The sequence below is a fragment of the Dermacentor silvarum genome, chromosome 8 (assembly GCF_013339745.2).
Source record: "Dermacentor silvarum isolate Dsil-2018 chromosome 8, BIME_Dsil_1.4, whole genome shotgun sequence".
NCBI classification, from domain to species: Eukaryota; Metazoa; Arthropoda; class Arachnida; order Ixodida; family Ixodidae; genus Dermacentor; species Dermacentor silvarum.
Window position 1 is genome coordinate 60,947,260 of NC_051161.1, and position 19,383 is coordinate 60,966,642.

Consider the following 19,383-nt stretch of genomic DNA (forward strand, 5'->3'; position numbering starts at 1 on the left):
GGGATCGGTACGATAAAAGAAACGCGCTACTAGACATGGCAACAGGTGGGGTTAAACTACAAATTTTAAGTCAATGTATGATAGGGCACGTTTCTGCTATTTATTAAAAATAAACATCCTGCGAGTTGGTACATGCGGACAACTGACGCAGGACGTGCGGACACAAAGCCGCACTAAATCACTGCAGCGTCAAGACGACAACACGCAAGCGGCTGTCCAACAAATCAATACTTCAGCAACAATGCGATCGATGCGCCCGGGTGAGGGAATGACAGAGCTAACTTTCTCGCAGGCTACGAACAATGGCGCACAACAATGTATCAAGCAAACACGTCTTGCAGTGGGTTCTGCGTACTACCTAGACAAACACAAGTGGTGCGCACAAGGTAACATTCAACATCATACCATGTCTGTCGTAGGCCGTCAACATCCCCGCCAAATATCATCAATGAAAGCAAACAGCACAGAAAGCTTCGGTTACATCGATTCCCACAGTGGGTGAGGTCTGCATAATTTTTCCACGCCGTTGGGCCCTAACATACGTATTCCAAAAATTAGTGGAGGCAGTTTCTGGATTGACGCGCTAAGATGTTTGCGACGGCATCTGCCCTTAGTTTACCCAGCTCGTGGCCTCCGAGATCGCACCGGTGCAGATGCACCGTTGTGATACCGGAGGCCACGCCTGGAGGCGTGCGCTAGGGAGTGGGTACACTTCCGTTTACCAGTGTATAGCTTATGACTGGGCAAGCGATGGAAGAGGCGGTGGGTTTCCCTGTACACTTCAGAATGTCGTTTTATTTTCTTTCGAGCCGGAGTGGCCGGTGGCGTACGCTTTTGCAGGTTTACAGGATAGTCGCACTACCGTCTGGTTAACGCCGCTACATGTCTGCAGTGGACATGCCGAGACAAGGGTTCGGGCTATTGCTCTACGAATGCCCGTAGCTCTAATCCTTGGTTACCGCTTCTGAGATGTGCTACGTGCAATAGGATGAAGCGATTGTGTTGTATGTCACCTTCTACGCGTCTCGTCTTTCCAGCGCTATATAGTTTTATTTTTGAGAGCGCTGCTACAGGCACACGTCAAAGCCAACGCTGTGGACGACGCAGCCATATCGTCAAGCGTTTAACGTTACGAAGCCCCAAGGGGAAACAAAAACACAGCTGCGTCTACCAATCTGTTCCCAATACCTTTCATACATCGACAGCTACTAGGGTCGTTTCTTCCAGCATTTGTGGGGCCACACTGGTGCTCATGTACAGACCTCTTTATCCGCACTGTGTCCGTGACCCCAGAAGACTTCCGGTCACGCGTGTCTGGCACCTACGTTTGCCAAGAAACATATTTTGTCCCACAGTAAACTACAGATAGTACGTGTTCCTAATCTTAATGTGTTCAAGTATGACAAAAACGCCTCATATTTCAAGCTCATGTGTGTAACTTTCTTGTGTGTTTCGGAGTAAAATGTATCAAAAAGCGCTTTAACTGGGTATCAGATTTGTGCCAACTCGGGGTAGACTTGAGGGTCCTATACGTTTACAGATCACTGCAACTCATACATATTCGCTTAGCCATCCGATAAATGTAGCGGGGTATTCCACAGGGTGCAACCAGACGTCTTTTGGGGCCTATGTGTTTGTGTACGCATTAAAGGGATATATATGGCTTCCGAGTACATGTATACAAGGAAACTAGTCCGAATTTATCACGCCTGTTCCGTATTGTGCTGAGTGGGAAACCCGTAAACCTAGAAGAAAGGGAATTGCGTTTGTTTCACCGATCATGATGGTTGCAGCCGAATGGTTTGCGTCGAAGAGTTGCTGTGCACACTTCATTTAGCTGTGAGACAGGCCTTCTGTGAGACAGGCTTTCTGTGAGAAATTCGCCAAATATTTCAAATAAGATGTTACAGACTCCAATTTGGCTGTGTTAGACAGGCCAAACAACGAATATCGACCCTCTGCCGTTCTGTAGGAGATGAAGCGTGCTTGCCCCTTCACATTATATGGGCCATATTGCTTTCACGAGCACTACTTGAGTTTTTCCTCTACCAACCATAGTCCTCTGGCGGCAAAGCCTCTCATCAATTTAAAACGAGGAATATCTTGGTTTATTCATAGATATAAAACTTAACACAACGCGTTAATGTGGCCCTGCAACACCTTTTACGAAAAAGTTGAAGTTGAAGTTTATTTCTTTCTTTGTTACAGAAAGAGGAACAAGAGCTAAAGGCCATGTGGTCTGACAGAGGCTCTTGCTCCTAAGCGCGTTCGGCAAACTTATTCAAAGCAAATACAGCAAAAAAAAACAAAAACGAGTGAGTACAATGTAGAAAATACAAATAAACAAGATAGGTTTATACAATTATTACATGAATATACAGTCTGTGCTTGAAAAATTATTGGTATGTACTTTTACATTAGAGTGCAGATAGAAACATACATATACTGTGCATAACAAAATGTTAGTGCAGTAGCATTTTATTTATAATTAATTTCAGACTGTAAGAGAAAGGTTTTTATACATTATTTAAAACGGGGTGCATAAAAATCAATTTTTGTTCAACGAGTTTTAGTAGCAAGTAATATGTCTACCATTATAAGGTCGCCGCAACACTTGTTGAACATGGCAAGAAAGCGTTCGCAAACTAAATGCAATGCTGCCGTAAAATGTGACCGGAATCTTATGCCGCTCGCTGTATTCAGCAGGGATCCCACAATCTTTCATATTAGGCTGGTCGCTCTGTCCTGCGACTCTCGAGGCCCCGTCTTTTATGCCGCCCTAAATTACGTCATAGCCAGCGCGACAGTCCTCAAATGATTGTTCACGGCCATCAAGCGAAAGCATGCGCATACATGCATACACCTCCCCATCTTATCCTAGCAAACAGGGAAACGGTGGTAGTTGAAGGGTACCGCCCGTCCAAGCTGTCGCCGCCCATTTGTCAATCTCAGGGTGAAACCGACGGCAGAAATGCGCCTGGAGTATCCATATAATTGCTATCGCAATAACAGTCAATATCGGAATGCACGTTTCGCGGCTAAGAAAAGATGACGGAGGTGGAAGGCACGAGGAGGACGAGCCGCGATCAGGTGGCACGTGCAAGAAAGAACATCGGGCAGAGGAGCCAGAGTCGGCCACGAGGCGGACGCCTTCAGCCAGTGACGAGGTCGATATTTCAGAAGGTGAACAACCAGTGCGGACTGGCCATGGCACCTGGTGTCGCCTAATCGACGCCTTACAACCAAGGCGCCCGTCCCCGATCACTAGCCGCTGTTCCTGCCTGCCATGTCCTCGTGGCGAGGACAATCCGGAGTTCGAGGTTAACCTGGGGTCTCAATTCCTGAATCCACATCCGGGTGCCAGGTAAGTGCTGTCGGCCCCGACACCGCGTGTGAGCGGTGCATGAGCCGTCTACTGGACACGGCCTTTGCAGCGTGCTACCAACGGCTCGGCTCGCCCTCACCGTGTTCTCCAACTGGCTTTGATACTCGCCATGTCTTCGGACCCGTCTCCGTCAACGTTAGCGGCATGGGCACTTGTGAGACGCTTTGAAAACGAAGCTTTCTTCGCCTCTTCCTTCGAGTTTTCCACTGCTGCTGCTGCTGCTGCTGCTGCTGCTGCTGCTGCTGCTGCTGCTGCTGCTGGCTGCTGTCACTGTCTTGCACGCCGCGTCGGGTGGTGTTATATACATGGGAAGAGCGTGGCAGAGAGGAAAAGCGACGCGAGAAACTCGTTTGGACATTTCCACCGGCGGTCGTCACAATGCCCTCAGGAGTTCCCTGGGAGTCGCCACAATACCCTCCCGACGGCTGTGATTATCCGTAACACCTAGCAAAAGCATTGCAGAGACTGCAGCACTTACCTTTGTGCTAACGCGCAACAATCCAGAGGGGAGGTAGATATAATGGCCGAGAGGAGGTAGGGAGAGGAGGCAGAGAAAGGGCAGAACCGACGCAGTCACAAAACGAGTGAACAACCTTGCCACTCTTCGTTTGCAGCTCGCATACATAGGGAGAGGGTGGGAGAGGGAAAAGGCGACGTAAGAAGGCAAGGAGACGCTACTAATATATATATATATATATATATATATATATATATATATATATATATATATATATTGTAAAGGGACGTACTGAACAGTTCAGATGGTAGCGTCTGTTCGCAATCGAAAAGGCAGGTGACGCAGAGCAGGAACAGCTGGTTGCACGAACGGCTCCCACTCGTGCTAAGCACTGGCGATCCGGCTGGCCTACTGGTTACACTGCAGGCATTGAACAGTCGATCTGGCTGGCCTTGTCCGTGTGCTCTTCTTCTTCATTACAATTACCCCCGGTGCAAAAGCGGAGCCATCCTGGCGACTTACGACGTGGAGACGAGCGGTTCATAAAATGGTTTCAGGCGGTGAACGTGGACAATATCCCGTCCACGGCGGCGCTTGTCGGATGTCGGTGTAAGCGGCTCCATGACATAGTTGACCGGAGAGGTGCGTTCGACGATGCGGTATGGTCCATCATACTTCGAGAGAAGTTTTGTCGAAAGTCCAGGCGTGGTATAAGGCACGGACAACAAGACAAGTGTGCCGGGAGCGAAGTTCGGACTCGTAGCGTCGCGATCGCGGTTGTCTTTTTGTCGTTGTTGGTCGTCGGAGGTGAAATAACGGGCTAATTGACGACATTCCTCGGCGTATCGGGCGACGGCTGACACGGGAGCACACTCTGACGCGTCTGGTGTATAAGGCAAAACCGTATCGATGGTATGGGAAGGATCGCGACCGTAGAGGAGGAAGTACGGGGAAAATCCCGTAGTACTTTGGGTAGCCGTATCGTATGCGTACGTGACAAATGGGAGGATGATGTCCCAGTTTGTATGCTCCGATGAAACGTACATGGCGAGCATATCACCAAGGGTTCGATTGAAGCGCTCCGTAAGCCCGTTAGTTTGAGGATGGTACGCCGTAGTGGTCCGGTGAACTATGCGGCATTGAGCAAGCAGAGCTTCAACCACCTGCGACAAAAACACGCGGCCTCTATCGCTCAGCAGTTCCCGAGGCGGGCCATGACGAAGAATGAAACGATGGAGCAGAAAGGATGCAACGTCACTGGCGGTTGCTGCAGGTAGAGCGGCGGTTTCGGCATAGCGTGTAAGGTGATCAACCGCTACAATAATCCATCGTTTGCCAGCAGGTGTGAGCGGTAGCGGCCCGTACAGGTCAATTCCCACACGGTCGAAGGCACGAGCAGGGCACGGAAGCGGCTGTAATAAACCGTGGGCCGGATGAGGCGGAGATTTGCGGCGTTGGCATTGCGGGCACGAGCGGACAAACTTTTGGACAAAAGTAAACATTCCTCGCCAGTAGTAACGTTGCCGCAAGCGCTCATACGTCTTCAAAACGCCGGCGTGTGCACATTGTGGGTCATTATGGAAAGCCGCGCACATGTCGGAACGCAAAGACCTGGGGATAACTAGGAGCCACTTGCGACCATCGGGCTGGTAGTTGCGTCGATACAAGAGGTTATCCCGGACAGCAAAATGGGCAGCCTGGCGACGCAGGGAGCGGGAGATTGGAGAAGCTGGCGAGCTAGAAAGGAGATCCAAAAGAGAGGCCACCCAAGGATCCTTGCGCTGTTCTGATGCGAAGGTGTCGATGTCGACCGACGACACCGTCTCAGAGGTGGAGTGGGAGGCAGTGTCGGCTGGCAGCGGAGAGCGGGAAAGAGCGTCAGCGTCAGTGTGCTTGCGGCCTGAGCGGTAGATGACGTGTATGTCGTATTCTTGAATGCGAAGAGCCCAGCGGGCAAGGCGTCCAGACGGGTCTTTTAAAGAGGATAACCAACAAAGGGCGTGATGGTCAGTAACCACATTGAAAGGTCTGCCGTATAAATAAGGGCGAAACTTCCCGAGTGCCCAAACGATGGCCAGGCGTTCTTTTTCTGTGACGCTGTAATTGCGTTCCGCTTTGGTCAGCGCACGACTGGCGTAAGCAACGACGTACTCAGAGTAGCCAGGCTTGCGCTGCGCAAGGACAGCACCAAGGCCAATACCACTGGCATCGGTATGCACTTCAGTTGGGGCGGTGGGGTCGTAGTGTCGCAGTATAGGCGGAGACGTCAGGAGACGGCGTAAGGTCATGAACGCGGTGTCGCATGCAGGAGACCAGGAGGATAGGTCGTTGGCGCCACTTAAGAGTTGTGTCAGAGGTGCGCAGGCCACCAGAGTGCAGCATGCGGCGGCGGCAGAGTCGTGCAACATGGCCGGGAATACCGCAGGCATAACATATGGGCCTGTTGTCTTGCGTACGCCAAGGATTAGCAAGGGCAGGAGGAGGTCGATGAACGGGATGATGAACGGGTGGTAGCGGCCGTGGATGTAGCGCAACGAGTGGTTGACGAGGAGGCTGCGCGGCGACGGATGCGTAAGTAAGTGGCGCTGCGACAGGGGACTGCTGATGCTGCATTGGTAGAGCCTCAGCAACTTGCTCTTCAATAACCCGCCGGAGCGTCGGAGCGAGCTGTGTAGGAGGCTGTTGCGGCAGCGGCTGTTGTTGGGGTAGCTCAGCGAAGGGTAGTAGAGAAAGCTGTCGTGCAACTTCCTCCCGCACGAAAGCTTGGATTTGTGTGAGCAGAGGGGAGCGATCAGAGAATACTGTCATGGAAGAGAGGGTCTCGTCAGCCACTGAGGGGCGCCTGGTCAAATCGCGCTGCCTCCTCAACTCGTCGTAGCTTTGGCACAAGTTTATGAGCTCTGCTACGGTACGCGGACTCTTGGCGATCAACATTTGGAAGATGTCATCGGCGATGCCCTTCAAAATGTGTTTCAATTTGTCATTTTCGGGCATAGAAGCATCCACACGTTTGCATAGGTCGAGAACCTCTTCGATATAACAGGTGAATGTTTCACCGGGTTGTTGAGCTCGTTCTCGTAACCGCTGCTCGGCGCGCAACTTGTGGACGGCGGGGCGACCGAACACTTCAGCGAAACTGGTCTTGAACGCGGACCAGGACTGAAAGTCGCCTTCGTGATTTTTAAACCACAGGTGATCCACTCCCGCAAGGTAGAAGATGACGGCATTTAACTTGGCGGTATCGTCCCAACGATTGTGCAAGCTCACCCGTTCGTAGGTAGACAGCCAGTCATTGACGTCTTGCTCATCTGTACCGCTGAAAACCGCGGGATGGCGGAGCGGGAAAGCGCCAGAGCAGGCAATGGAGGGTGGCGGCGACGTCGGCTGGGGCGAGTCAGGCATGACGGAAGGCAGAGTCCGAGACCGGAGTTCCAGGGTGTAAATGTTCTTGAAAACCCAGCACCTTCCACCAATTGTAAAGGGGCGTACTGAACAGTTCAGATGGTAGCGTCTGTTCGCAATCGAAAAGGCAGGTGACGCAGAGCAGGAACAGCTGGTTGCACGAACGGCTCCCACTCGTGCTAAGCACTGGCGATCCGGCTGGCCTACTGGTTGCACTGCAGGCATTGAACAGTCGATCTGGCTGGCCTCGTCCGTGTGCTCTTCTTCTTCATTACAATATAATAATAATATAATAATAATAATATAATAATATATATATATATATATATATATATATATATATATATATATATATATATATATATATACAGCGGTTGTGGACAAACCGGACAAATATAAGTTCAAGGTGCGGTACGGTACGTTCGTGCTATTTTAACAGCGGAGCTGTTGTAGGTCGAGGCTGCGCCGTCCGTCCGCCGGTATCACGCAGGTCACGTGACCAGAGACGCACATGAGTGCGGACGTGTGAAGACCGGCTCCCGCTTCTGAAATGATTTCGGTGATTTAATTTGTGCCTACTTCGACGATTGTGATGCCTGCGGACACGTAAAGTTGTGGAGATCACGTCGATACCCAACTTTTAGAGGTGGGTGGCCTTTTTGCGATTTTATTGCCCTTTTTTCACCCGGATGACGCCGCTGTGAAGATAACGCTAACCGTTTTTAGGCTAGCGCGGCGAGGTGCTGCTGCGACGCCCGCCTCTTTTCTCGCATGTGCGGACACTCTGAGTCTGTGCAATCATGGAAACTGAAGTGGAAGGGGAGCTTCTCACTCCCGAAGAGTTTTCCAAGGATTCCGGATGGCAAACAGTTGCTGTCAGGCGCTCCGGAGCCAAATCGGCGCCCGTCGAGCGAGTTGGTGCCATTTCTACCGGCGCTAAGCCAAACGACAACTTGGCCGCCAAGGGTCGTCGAGACCGCGGCAGGCCTAAAGCCAAGATTATTCGGGGTGGAAGGATGCCTCCGCTGCCCAAAGAAGACGCGAAGATCATCGTCAGGCCGATGGGAGGTCTGAACATCAGCAAGGTGGGCCCGATAGTTGTGGCCGAGGCTATATGGAACGCGGTCGGCATCGACCCGGCGAAGCGGGACTCGGAGACGATGTGCCGGAATTTTCAACAAAACATCATGGTCGTCAGTAACCCCAGCAGAGAGAACGCGACCCGCTACGTCAGGATCGAGTGCATCGCCGTTGGCGGGCAGCAGCACGACGTCAACACGTACGAAGCGGCGCCCCACTCCACGTGCAAGGGAATCATCCGCGGCATCGCACCGGGTGACGGCCCGGAGGAGCTCGACCGCAAGATCGTTAACTCGAAGAACCCACTGGCCTTGGGGGCTAAACGAATCAAGAGCACGGGCACCGTGGTTGTGGTCTTCGACGGCTACAAGGTGCCAAACTACGTGTCGTACGGCGGTACGCTCGTCAAGTGTACCTTATATCGAAAGCAAATTGAGGTATGCTACGCCTGTGGCCGCCTCGGGCATCGAGCAGACGTCTTCCCCTCTCCAGACGAAGCTGTGTGTAAAGGATGCGGCGTCGCCAACCCGGACGAACAACACAAGTGCGACCCCAAGTGCAGGCTGTGCGGTGGCCGACACTTCACCGCCGCCAAGGAGTGCAAGCAGAGGTACCAGATGCCGTACCTCGTCAGACGCAGGCGCGGGGAGCGATCCCGAGCCAAAAAGAAGCAAGTCCCCGGCCTTCGCCAAAGGCGAGTGACAGCTCCCGGACATCGCCGGGCGCTCCAGGGCCCGCGAAAGCTCCAGATACAGGAACCCCTCTCCGCCGGTTACCCCTGGGCGTTCCAGGTCCCCGTCCAGGGGGAGATCCAGGTCCAGGGGGAGATCCAGGTCCAGGGCCAGATCTGGATCCAGGGGCAGATCCAGGTGCCGCTCCAGGAGCCGCTCCGTCTCAAGGGCTCGGTCCGGTTCCAGCGTCGGACAGCAGACGAAGAGGAAGTCGACCCTATCCTGGGCCGATAGAGTTCGTGGCGGCGGCGAAGCAGGATTCTCCTGAAGCCCACGCGACCCGCTCCCAGAGCAAGCTATAGGGGACGCCGGGGTAGCGCGCCTTCAGAAGGAAAACGCGGACTTAAAAGAAATGGTCAGAAAGATGGCTAGCGAAATGGCAGAGATTAAGAAATTGGTAAACAGTATGAGTGCTTTGGTCAAAGCGTCGACCCCGACCGCCATCGAAGTAATCGAAGTACCGGTTCCGGCCAGCGACTCGGCCGGGGCCTCCAAGCGCAAGGCAGTTTCAACTTTCCAGTAAGGAAGAATCAGTTTCGCAAACGAATGAGATCAAGGGCATGTTGGCCACGCTCACTACGAGCGTGCAGCAGTTACAGCAAGGCTTAGCACAGGTGCAGGTCGCCCTAGGGGAGCGGAAGAGAGGCCTAGGTGCACTGGCCGGTCGCATGGACGCCCTCGAGCGTCTGGTGATCCAAAGTACTACGTCCACAACTCCGATGTAGGTCGTTGTTCCGAACGCCTCGTCGACTATAATCAGGGCTACAAGCACATCGAGGCATCAGACTGGGGGGCACTTTTTACGTGCGGCTTTGCTTACAGCAGGTAGTACAGAACACTTGTCTAGTCATGGATAGTTCGAAAGAAGCGTTCAGAATTTGGCAATGGAACTGCAGGGGATACTCCAATAAAAGGGCTCCATTGCAGCAATATTTATGATTGCTAGCTAACAAATCACGGTAATAGCACTATAGGAAACCCTAGTGTATGCCGCATCCCTCCCCGCTTATCGGGACGTCTCCGGTCAACCCGGTGGTCGGGGAGTATGCACGTTAGTTGACAAGAAGCTTACGCACTTGTCTCACGACTTGAAGCTGGCGAGTTGCAAGGTCGAATACGTCATGGTTCTGCTCAACACGGTTCTGCTCAACACGAGACAACGCAAACAGCGGAGAAACAGCGTGTTTATACTCAACATCTACAGCAATCCCAGGGACTCCCGAGAGCAGTTCAAGACGATATTTAAGAAGTCCGTCGACCTGGCCGGCACCCATCCCCTGGTCGTTGTCGGGGACTTCAACGCCCCTTACGGACTGTGGGGCCACATCTACGACACGAGCAAGGGCCGAGGTCTGTGGCAGAACGCCAACGAAATGGACCTCACGCTCATCACGGACAAGGCGTTCCCGACCCTAATGGGCAACTCGGTGAGCCGGGACACCACCCTCGATCTGGCGTTCGGGAAGAACGTTGTGGGAGCCGAGTGGAGTAACACCGCAATGGAGTTTGGTAGTGACCATTACGTGCTCGAGACCCACTTCGACGTCGCCCGAAGTAAATCCAGAGAGTTCACCATCACAGACTGGGACCATTTTCGCAAGCTCCGCGGCAACGAAAGCGCACCCGTCCCCAAAGACCTGGAAGACTGGTGCGAGAGAATCAAGAGTGACGCGGAGTCGTCCACCAAGAAGATCGTCACCGACCTGGAGGTAGAGAAAATGGACAGCAGGCTAGCCCACCTTATCGAGGCCAAGCAGGCGTTGCTCCTACGATGGAAGGGACAAAGGTTAAATCGAAGGTTGAGGAAAAATATCTCCGAGCTCAACAAGGCCATCGAAGGCCACTGTCGGACCCTCGGCAAGCAGCAATGGGATGAGGTCTGCGACTCAATCGACGGGCAGATGCGCAACGGTAGGACGTGGGGCATGCTCAAACATCTCCTCGATGAGCGCAGCACCAGATCCAACCAGAGACACGCTCGCCAGAGCCCTGCACGAAGGTACCAGATCCTGTTCCGGGGACGAGCTGGTAGCCAAGCTCATGGGGAAGTATCTGCCCGTAAAGCACGGAGACAAGAAAATCCGGTTTCCCGACTACCTCGGCCCGGCCCGTCGGGAGTTGGATGAAGACTTCACCGTGGAGGAAATCAGGCAAGCCATTTTTGCACTCAACGGCAAGTCTGCGCCGGGTCCTGACGGTATCACCAACAAGATGCTGCAGAACCTTGACGACCGTTTGATCGAATATCTCACCGAGAAAATCAACGGGACGTGGAGAAACGTACGGCAGTGTCCCAGATAACTGGAGGACCGCCAACACCATCCTGATCCCCAAACCCGGCAAGGCTCCGAACGTGGACAACCTCCGACCCATCTCTCTCACGTCCTGCGTCGGGAAGGTGGCGGAGCATGTCATCCTCAACAGACTAAGCAGATATCTCGAAGACAACGTCTATACTCACCACATGATTGGCTTCCGCGCCGGCCTCTCGACGCAGGACGCCATGAAGATGATCAAACATCACATCATCGACGGCAGTACCAGGGACACCAGAGCCCTGCTCGGACTCGACCTTGAGAAAGCATTTGACAACGTTCTCCACGAATACATCCTGGCTTCCGTCGCGGACCTCGAGCTGGAACCCAGGCTGTATAACTACGTTCGTTCGTTCCTGACGGGGAGGAAAGCGAAGCTGCGGATTGGCGAATTTGTCTCCGACGAGGTGCTTCTGGGCCCACGGGGTACGCCGCAAGACTCGGTCATTTCGCCCACTCACTTCAACATGTGCATGGTCGGCCTCTCGAGGAAGCTGGCCCAAGTTGAAGGTATCAAACACAACATCTACGCCGACTACATCACGATCTGGTGCACCGGTGGTAGCGAAGGGCAACTGGAAAGCGTCATGCAAGAAGGTGTAGACGTCACGGAGCAGTACCTGCTACCCGCCGGACTCAGGTGTTCCCCGACAAAATCCGAGCTTCTGCTTTACAGAAAAGAAAGAGGTAGCAGACCCAAGGGCTGGAAACCGGTCTCCGAAAGTGACATTTACCTGTTCTCTCGGAGCGGCGACCCTATACCCAGGGTCGGTACCATCAGAGTTCTGGGTATGTTCATCGAAGTGGGTAGCGGCAACGGTACTGCGTTGCGCAAAATCATTGCAAAGACCGACAAGGCTTTTCGCCTCGTATGAAGGGTCACGAACAGACGTCGTGGCCTGAAGGAGGACAACCTGCTTCGGCTCATAAACACCTTTGTGCTGTGTCACTTCACCTACACGGTGGCCATGCACAACTGGCTCAGAGCCGAGCGGGACAAGCTCAATGCCCTCATTAGAAAAATTGTCAAGAAAGCCCTCGACTGCCCGTCAGAACGCATACCGAGGACCTCCTCCGTCTCGGCATACACAACACCATGGAGGAGACAGCTGAGGCTCAGGAACCGGCCCAGCTAACTCGGCTATCCACCACGCCGGCCGGCAGGCGGATCCTTGAAGAGATATCGGACTCGCCCCCACCAAGAACTTGAATAGCAACCCCCAGATCCCCAGAGAAATAGGGGAGAAGCTCGTCGTCGCCCTCTTGCCCCGCAACGTTCTTCCCGTGCACAACGCAGGTCGTCGCAAGGCAAGAGCGTCCGCGATACTAAAACAAATCTACAAGGACAAGATTGAAGCAAGCTTCGTCGATGCCACCGCGTACCGAGACGGCAAGGCTTTGGCGGTTTCCGTTGTGGAGACGCTGGGCAAAGTCATCAACTGTGCCTTGGTTCGGAGTGGTCGGGGTGGTCGAGGGGGTTCCTCAACGAGTCTGCTCACGAGGCTGCGCGTGGCTTTACCAACCGCGCTGCCCTCGGATCGGACGACTCTCCCCCCGGACACAGGGACGCTCCTATCACGCACAATGAAGTTACTAAATTCTTTGACTTAGCGAGAATTCTACGCATTGAAATGCGGCCGCGGCCGCATTTCGATGAGGGCGAAATGCGAAAACACCCGTGTACTTAGATTTAGGTGCCCGTTAAAGAACCCCAGGTGGTCCAAATTTCCGGAGTCCCCCACTACGGCGTGCCTCATAATCATATCGTGGTTTTGGCACGTAAAACCCCATAATTTAATTATTAGCTTGCATGTGGCCGAAACTAATACTTCAAATAAAGTTTAACGCTTCTGTCACGATCCGATGTGCCATGTGAGGCAATGACAATGCTAACCTTCTTTAAGGTTATAAATAATGGCTCACAACAACGCCTCCAAGAAACACGTCTTGCTGTGTGTTCTTTGTACTACGCAGACGAACAGCAGTGGTGCACGCAATGTAACGTTTAACATCAACTCACCACTCTCGTATTACACTAAACGCTAAAGGAATTAAACATTGGCCGTCAGCGTCACCGCTAATTATCGTCAATCAGAGCAAACAGTACAGAAAGCTTCGCTTACAACGATTCCCACAGTGCGTGGGATCCGCAGTGACTTTTTCAACTTTACGTTTTACATATTTTCTAGCGCATGAATCACGCGAGATAGGCTCGGTCGCCTAAGAGCAAGTTTAGAGAGCACTGGGACTCGTTTACGTGAGCTGATTTATTATTATTATTTTTGCAAATAGCTTTCAATTTTCTTTATCTCTTTCGCCCGTTTTCATGGCGGTCGCACTCTCACCGCCGGTGCAAAGTGCGCGTGCGCTCGCGGAAACCAGTTGCGCGGAGCGTTTGTTGCGTTTTTATGTGCATCTGAAGTTTTGGGCATCTGAAGGTTTAGATGCTATGATGGAGAACTCGGAAAGGACCAATGAGGTTAAAAAAACCCGAGAACACACCTAAGCACTTCTTATGAGTTGTGAATGCGAAAGAGTTAATGTCCAATTGAACGCCGCTGAGCGGTCCTTCGAGTTATGAACTCCTCGCGAACAGGTGAGCGCGTTGAGACGCTTCGCGCATTTTGATTTGGCCTTACCGAGGCTACCGAGGCGCAGGTAGAACGCAGGCGAGAGCTTGCGCGGACAAGGAACACCTGGAAAACACAGGCTTCCGAGAGCGAGGGTGATTTGGCGTCGCGCCGATGCCCTCTGCCCTCAATCAGCACCTGGCGCGCTACTGGGGCAGCAGCTGATGTTCCCTCTCGCCCGCTCTGCTCCGCCGAGGCGCGTTCGTGACGTGGCGTCGCAGCCAATGGGATTTTAAGTGTTCCTACAGACGGTGTTATTACAGACGCGGGACGCCGGTTATATCGCCCAATGAGCCATTTGACGCTTTCGCATCAAAAATGTTTTGGAGTGGACATGTCGTTAAAGTGAAGCCAGGCCGCTGCCCTCTTACTCAGGGCCCGAAGAGAACTCAAGGAACAGTGGAGAATAGGAAGCACTTTCTTTTTTCACTTGCTTCGCGTTTAAGAATTAAGATAGCTAATTTCGCCGTACAGATTCTATTGAATGCTCATCTTTGTGTCACTGGTGTTAGGAGTAATCCTGAACGTGGCACATTGTTTTGAAGTTGCTGGCATCAGCTCTCAGCCAAATGCAATATTTTAGCTAGAAACAACGAGTTTTTATTTTGTAACTTGTCTAGCGCTTACATTAGCATAACAAAAGCACTTAGGTTGTTCCAACATGGGACTAGCCAACGGCTAGCAGGCCCCCTGCCTAGCTTCTCAAGACCTCAATAAAATTGTTTACTACTACTACTTAAGTTGTGAGCTGACTCGAGGCTTTGCGGCACTCTTTCAGAGGTGAAATCAGGGCAAGCGCTGGTTTAACCTCAGCTGACAAGAGTTGAGAGAGCTGCCAGTCAAGAATTTTTCTCATGCGTAAGCGTAAATGGCCCGTCTGTGAAATCGACGATAATATGCTTCAAGCCTCGAGGGAAGCGAACGCCGGAGGAGGAAGGCGTCTAGAGGTGGAGAAGCGAATCGCCGCGTTCGCGCCCTTTTCGTTTGTGCTTCGAGGCCGCAGTGCTCACTGTGCATGTTCACGGCGTCTCTTCTTTGCATGTGTTGTAATATGCGCTTTGCCTATTCCTCTTCACACACACACACACACACACACACACACACACACACACACACACACACACACACACACACACACACACACACACACACACACACACACACACACACACACACACACACACACACACACACACACACACACACACACACACACACACACACACACACACACACACACACACACACACACGCACGCACGCACGCACGCACACACACACACACACACACACACACACACACACACACACACACACACACACACACACACACACACGCACACACACACGCACACACACACACACACACGCACGCACACACACGCACGCACACACACGCACGCACGCACGCACGCACACGCACACACACGCACACACACACGCACACACGCACACACACACGCACACACGCACACACACGCACGCACACACACGCACACACACACACACACACACACACACACACACACACACACACACACACACGTACACACACACACACACACACACGCACACACACGCACACACTCTCTCTCTCTCTCTGTTCCTGTGGCACACCAGGGGTTGCACCGTCGAGATCTATGTAGCGATCGCTTTCGGGCTCTTTCCGTTCGTGCTTCGACGCCGGGGTGCTCGCAATAAGGTCATGGTCCCTGTGATCTCTAAATAAATGAAAACCACCGGATCATATTGTTACGCGAAGGACGAGTCAGTAAGACTACCAGCTATTTACAGGTTGTATTTTCAACAGTGGTTGCAGCGCTCAGCGGTTAGATTCACACCGCGAGCCCAGCTCCTTCTTCCTCTTTTCTCGAGTGGTGGCGCCCGCGCGCCTCGTTCAAACAACCAAATACCACACGCGTGTAGCATAATCCCCCGGCGGCAGAAGCGACGTCCCGGAGCGTCTAAATGCCATCACTGGGAGGGTGATACTGCTTCAGTCGTGTAACGTGCACGATTTCACTGGACTGGGAAGCAGATGGGGCGTCAGGTGAGATCTCGTAGGTGACGGGAGTCACGGCACGTAGCACTCGGTAGGGGCCTGTGTAACGAGACAGCAGTTTTTCTGACAGGCCGACCTGACGCGACGGAGACCATAGAAGCACCAAAGAACCAGGCGGGAAGTGCACGTCGCGGTGTCGCTGGTCGTACAAGCGCCGTTGGCTCTCTTGGGAGTGCAGAAGGCGGTCACGGGCAATTTCCCTTGCGTGGGCAGCGCGGGCGACGGCGTCAAGTGCATATTCACTGGTGGGTGCTGCGTGAACTCCCAGGGAGGCTTGTGTCGAGGGGCAGTGCTGGTTCTCGGCCTAACAGAAGGAAAAATGGCGAATAACCGGCTGTGTCGTGGCGCGAGGAATTATACGCAAAGGTGACAAACGGTAGAGCGAGGTCCCAGTCAGTGTGGTCGGAAGACACATACTTCGCGAGCATGTCTGTGAGAGTGCGATTAAGACGCTCCGTGAGGCCATTCGTTTGCGGATGGTTGACGTGGATAGCTTGTGCCTCGTGGCACAGGACTGCAGGATGTCCGCAATAACTTTTGACAGGAATGTCCGGCCACGGTCTGCGAGAAGTTGTCGCGGAGCGCCATGTAATAAAATCACGTCGTGTAGAAGAAAATTGGCAACATCTGTTGCGCAGCTTGTAGGGAGCGCTCGGGTGATGGCGTAGCGCGTGGCCTAATCTGTGGCCACAGCGATCCACCTGTTCCCAGAGGTAGAAAGAGTAAAAGGACCAAGTAAATCTAAACCAACCCGAAAGAATGGTTCCGCGGGAATGTCAATTGGTTGAAGGTACCCAGCAGGGAGCGTCGACGGTGTCTTGCGTCGCTGGCATTTCTCACACGCAGCTACGTATCTTCGAACGGAGCGAGCAAGCCCTGGCCAAAAGAAGCGTCGGCGGATCCGGTCGTAGGTACGTGACACACCGAGGTGACCGGCAGTGGGGAGGTCGTGAAGTTCGTGGAGAACAGCCGAGCGAAGGTGTTTAGGGATCACAAGGAGTAATGCTGGGCCGTCGGGGTGAACGTTGTGGCGGTAGAGTACGCCATCTTGAAGCGTGAATAAGCGAAGGGAGCTGTCGGCAAGTGACGATTCCAGGCGGTCAATGATGATACGCAAGGACGGGTCACGGCGCTGCTCGTCGGTGACATGGACCAGTGGAAAAACGGAGAGAACGCAGGCGTCGGTGTCAGTATCAGACTTAGAGGTCGGGTCTTGGACTGGGTAGCGAGAGAGGCAATCTGCGTCCTGGTGTTGGCGTCCCGACTTGTACGTCACTGTGTAGGGATATTCTTGTAGTCGGAGAGCCCAACGACCAAGCCTACGAGTAGGATCCTTGAGCGACGAAAGCCAACACAGCGCATGATGGTCTGTGATTACTGAGAAGGGCTTGTCATATAAATATGGGCGGAACTTTGAAACAGCCCAGACGAGAGCAAGACATTCGCGCTCGGTAATCGAATAGTTGCGCTCTGCAGTTGTCAGGAGCCGGCTAGCGTAGGCTATGACGCGGTCGTGTCCGTGTTGCCGTTGCGCTAAGACTGCGCCGATCCCATAACCACTGGCATCGGTTCGGACCTCTGTAGGTTCGGACGGGTCAAAGTGGGCCAAGATCGGTGGATTTGTCAGAATCGTGATAAGGCGTGAAAATGCGGCAGCCTGAGGGGAACCCCACGTAAAAGGCACGTCTTTCTTCAGAAGTTCAGTGAGTGGTCGAGCGATTGCTGCGAAATCTTTCACAAACCGTATGAAATAAGAGCAGAGCCCCACAAAACTCCAAACGTCTTTGGCAGACTGAGGTACAGGAAAAGCTGTTACTGCTCGAACCTTCTCCGGGTCGGGTTGTACTCCGGAAGAATCGACGAGATGGCCGAGCACTGTAATCTGTCGGCGCCCGAAGTGGCACTTCGGTGAGTTTAATTGGAGCCCAGCCTTGCGGAAGACGTCAAGGATAGCTGCGACGCGCTCAAGGTGCGTCTCAAACGTAGGATAAAACACAAGGACGTCGTCGAGGTAACAAAGGCAAGTTGACCATTTGAAACCTTGAAGCAGAGAGTCCATCATCCGTTCGAACGTGGCGGGGGCATTGCATAAACCAAACGGCATAACCTTAAATTGGTAGAGGCCATCTGGAGTGACGAAAGCGGTCTTTTCTTGGTCTCGCTCATCGACGGAAATCTGCCAATAAACAGATCGAAGGTCAATGGACGAAAAGTATTTGGCACCGTGAAGACAATCAATAGCGTCGTCAATTCGTGGTAACGGGTAAACGTCCTTTTTAGTGATTCGGTTTAGGTGGCGGTAATCAACACAGAAACTCCACGTGCCATCTTTCTTTTTGACGAGTACGAAGATTAGGTCATGAGGGCAACTGGTCAGCACGGAGAACAGGACTGGAACTTGGCGGCCAGCAATTCCTACGCGAGCAGTGCACATACCACAGATGGCAACAGTGGCGCCATTGGCGACGCGTACGGCTCGAGTGACGGCAGGCGTAAGAACTTTTTGAGGCGACGACATAGGTTAGCGCTCATTATGGACACTTGGGCTCCAGTATCAATCAGTGCTGTCAACGGGACACCATCTACACATATACATATATATATATGTACATATACATATGTGTACATATGTACATGTACATATATATATATATATATATATATATATATATATATATATATATATATATATATATATATAATTCTTTAATACTTCAAATAACCAATTACACCATCACATCTTAATAGTCATAATGGGAAATACATAATTGCCACCATAGTACAGCTTCGCTGGTCTTCCATCTCCAGCCCAGTGGAAGGGCTGAAAGTTTTTTTACTTATTTAATTTCAGTGACATTATACTGATTCAGCCATTGAATATTTAATAGTGGAGACGATGCAGTCAGACGCCTTTATAACGGGGTGCACGGGGCCTCTAAAATTATTCGTCGTACAGGTCACTTCGTTGTAAAGATCTGGCACCGTCCCACTTCTCGATAGAGCACACTTAGCACGTCCAGCAAAATAAAGCCTCTATTTAACATAACGTGATACGTGATGAATGAATCATGAATGGCGCTAGGAACTTCCCGTCAGCCAAGAGTGGCCTCCACTTATTATTTTGTGAATGCACTTTTCAATGCATCTCTTAACAGGTGAGTATGCTAACTTATGAGTTACTTTTATGATAATTAATATAGCCTATACCATTAAATTTTGTCCATACGTCAGATAAACGCAATATTATGATACATCTGTAGTGAAGACGAATGCCCGGCGCTGCAGACTCATCGCCAGTCGTCTGGGAGGCGCGAGATCGAGA

At 52.3% G+C, this 19,383-nt stretch overlaps 1 protein-coding gene across 1 annotated transcript; it reads left to right on the forward strand.

Moving 5' to 3' along the window:
* Positions 1-10,176: 10,176 nt before the first annotated feature.
* On the forward strand, positions 10,177-12,506 carry LOC119462158 (uncharacterized). Its single transcript, XM_037723502.1, has 4 exons — positions 10,177-10,966; positions 11,010-11,288; positions 11,353-12,173; positions 12,276-12,506. The coding sequence occupies exons 1-4, from the start codon at positions 10,177-10,179 to the stop codon at positions 12,504-12,506; spliced, it is 2,121 nt and encodes a 706-aa protein (XP_037579430.1).
* Positions 12,507-19,383: the final 6,877 nt, after the last annotated feature.

Bases quoted from the DNA above. Each gene is read 5' to 3' on its own strand.
- LOC119462158 (XM_037723502.1), top strand. From the start codon at position 10,177: ATGGTTCTGCTCAACACGGTTCTGCTCAACACGAGACAACGCAAACAG. The intron at 11,289-11,352 runs GTTTGATCGAAT...GCAGTGTCCCAG, and splicing joins GCTGCAGAACCTTGACGACC to ATAACTGGAGGACCGCCAAC. The intron at 12,174-12,275 runs GTGGGTAGCGGC...CGTGGCCTGAAG, and splicing joins TTCTGGGTATGTTCATCGAA to GAGGACAACCTGCTTCGGCT.